The 2,808-nt window shown below is 50.7% G+C and overlaps 1 protein-coding gene across 1 annotated transcript in view; it reads right to left on the minus strand.

Moving 5' to 3' along the window:
- The window catches only part of LOC112116708 (allantoinase, mitochondrial-like), a 16,998-nt gene that overhangs the window by 12,948 nt on the left and 1,242 nt on the right, over nt 1–2,808 (minus strand). The window contains exon 2 of the mRNA XM_026659133.1: nt 2,092–2,249. Coding sequence (XP_026514918.1) covers nt 2,092–2,249 — 158 coding nt within the window. The remainder of the gene's footprint in view (nt 1–2,091; nt 2,250–2,808) is intronic.

The raw sequence follows: 2,808 nt of genomic DNA on the forward strand, positions 1-2,808 counted from the left end.
GCCGCCCGAAGCCCCGCCCCCCCTCTGAGCACCACGCCGCCCAAAGCCCCCGCCCCCCCCTCCGAGCACCGCGCCGCCCGAAGCCCCGGCCCCCCGAGCACCGCCCGAAGCCCCCGCCCCCCATCCGAGCACCACGCCACCCAAAGCCCCGCCCCCCCAGCACCATGCCGCCCGAAGCCCCCGCCCCCGCTCCAAGCGCTGCGCCGCCAAATAAAAAAAAACAAAAAAAATAAATAAATAATCGAGCGCCGCCCTGCCCCAAGGTGCCGCCCCAAGCACGTGCTTGGTCAGCTGGTGCCTGGAGCCAACCCTGGGTGCAAGTGCTCTGATGTGCACCTTCAGTTCATCTAAGAAGTGCAACACTGTAGATTCAATTTGCACCTACAGAATAGGAGGCTTGGCTTCAGCCTGTTTGAAAATACACTGTTAAGGAGGACCAGAGGTGACCCGTGCCTGCTGATAGTGTATGTGTGTGGCGGGGGGGAGGGGCGGAGTGAGGGCAGGCGGCTTCAGCAGTGTTCAAGCAGCAAATCTGGGGGGAGAGGGAACCTGTCCCCTCTGAGGAGGATTTCCCCTCTGCACGCTCTAGCACTTACCTGACAGAACAGAGGTGATCTTGATGAGCTGGGCCCAGCTGGCTTGCCCATGCTGTGAACTTCACCAGAGCTGTGTGTGGGTGTGATTTTTGTGTCTCTTCCAGACCCATGATTCTGGTTCACGCCAATCTCTGGGCCAGATCCTCCGCTGGTGTAAACTGGCATAGCCCGTTGACTTAAATAGTGCTACACTAACTTACACCATCTGGGGATCTAGCCCAAAGCAGTCAAGTTTTCTGGCTTCCCTCTCCTTATCCAGACACTGGTAAGCATAGAATCATAGAATATCAGGGTTGGAAGGGACCTCAGGAGGTCATCTACTCCAACCCCCTGCTCAAAGCAGGACCAATCTCCAACTAAATCATCCCAGCCAGGGCTTTATCAAACCTGACCTTAAAAATCTCTAAAGAAGGAGATTCCACCACCTCCCTAGGTAACTCATGCCTGTGCTTTACCACCCTCTTAGTGAAAAACTTTTTCCTAATATCCAACCTAAAACTCCCCCACTGCAACTTGAGACCATTACTCCTTGTTCTGTCATCTGGTACCACTGAGAACAGTCTAGATCCATACTCTTTGGAACCCCCTTTCAAGTAGTTGAAAGCAGCTATCAAATTCCCCCTCATTCTTCTCGTCTGCAGACTAAATAATCCCAGTTTCCTCAGCCTCTCCTCATAAGTCATGTGCTCCAGCCCCCTAATCATTTGTTGCCCTCCGCTGGACTCTTTTCAATTTTTCCACATCCTTCTTGTTTGTGGGGCCCAAAACTGGACACAGTACTCCAGATGAGGCCTCACCAATGCCAAATAGAGGGGAATGATCATGTCCCTTAATCTGCTGTTAATGCTCCTACTTATACAGCCCAAAATGCCATTAGCCTTCTTGGCAACAAGGACACATCTGTTTTCCCCCATTACACACACCTGAAATTGTGATAACGGGGCACAACTAGAGTATTTACTAAAAATGTTTATGGGAACTTGAAAGGAAATGTGTGCTGACCAGTTACTCTGGTCTCTGAGAGCCCTGGCTCACTACACTGTGGGTCAGAACAGCTTGATTACTTTCAGTGATGCCAGTTGAACTCTGGAGTAATTCCATTCAAATGAGTGGAGTTACTCTCAGGTCACAGAGGTCACAGGCTAGCCATCTATATGGAACTAATAAAATGGCCCAGCATCTTGCCTACAGCTAGGGATGGGTACTTCAGGGGCTGCCTCTACATTATTTGTGCCAACTTCCAGGGGCCTGATCTCACTTCCACCAGTATAATCCACTGGGTTAGACCCTCAGTGGTGTAAATCTACATATACCTCTGTAGTCTTTGGAGTCTGCAGATTCACCTGAGAATCTGCCTTAAGATTTCATTTTTTGCATTGATTTTTAAATGCAACTACTCTATCCCTGATAGCTGTTCCTTCTAACATCTCTCTAATCTTTGATACATGGTTGTTTCCTCAATACCAGTTCATCTAGCACTTTGGCCCATACTTGCCTTCTCTCCGCTGGCACAAACCCAGCTCCTCTTGGGCAGAATGTCAGCTATCTTGCCATTGCAGATGATGATTTCAGCCGGGCAGATGGTATTATCCAGCACCACCCTGTTACTTCTCACAGCCATGACCTCTGAGCCCACCTCCACTTTGGTCGCCCCTTAGTGGGATGGGGAAAAGAAGGGGAGCATACTTAGAATCCAAGGACATAGTGCAGTTAAGGAGAAGACCAGGCTGTTGGACTCTTTGGCGTTTAAGAGAAGTAAATTGACAGTGGAATATTGTTGTCGGAGGCAGGCTGGGGAGAAGGGAGCTGCTCCCAAAGTAAGCCATTTTGAGGGGGCTTATATATGAGATAAAACACAATTCGATTCCCTCCTCTGCCTGCTTATGGTCTTTATTGTTAGAGCAGAGCCTAGAGGTCCAACCTGAGCTGGAGATCTCATGGAGCTAGGCCCGGAACATATACAGAGTCAGAGACTGTCCCTGTCCCCACAGCTTACCATCTCCATAGACCAGAAAGGCACGGAGGTGGGGAGGGGGAGGGAGGAGCATTATCGCTATTGTATGGATGGGGAGCTATAGAGAGTGAGTGACTTGCCAAAGGTCACCTAGTAAGCCAGGCAGACACTGAACTGAGCCAGTGCTCTGAGGCTAGTGCGTGAAGCCCAAGCACCCTTCCTTTCTAAAGTTCTGCTCTCTGTGCACCTGTACCCCCA

Source organism: Terrapene carolina, unplaced genomic scaffold, assembly GCF_002925995.2.
Source record: "Terrapene carolina triunguis isolate 2854851 unplaced genomic scaffold, T_m_triunguis-2.0 Scaffold583, whole genome shotgun sequence".
Lineage (NCBI taxonomy): Eukaryota > Metazoa > Chordata > Testudines > Emydidae > Terrapene > Terrapene triunguis.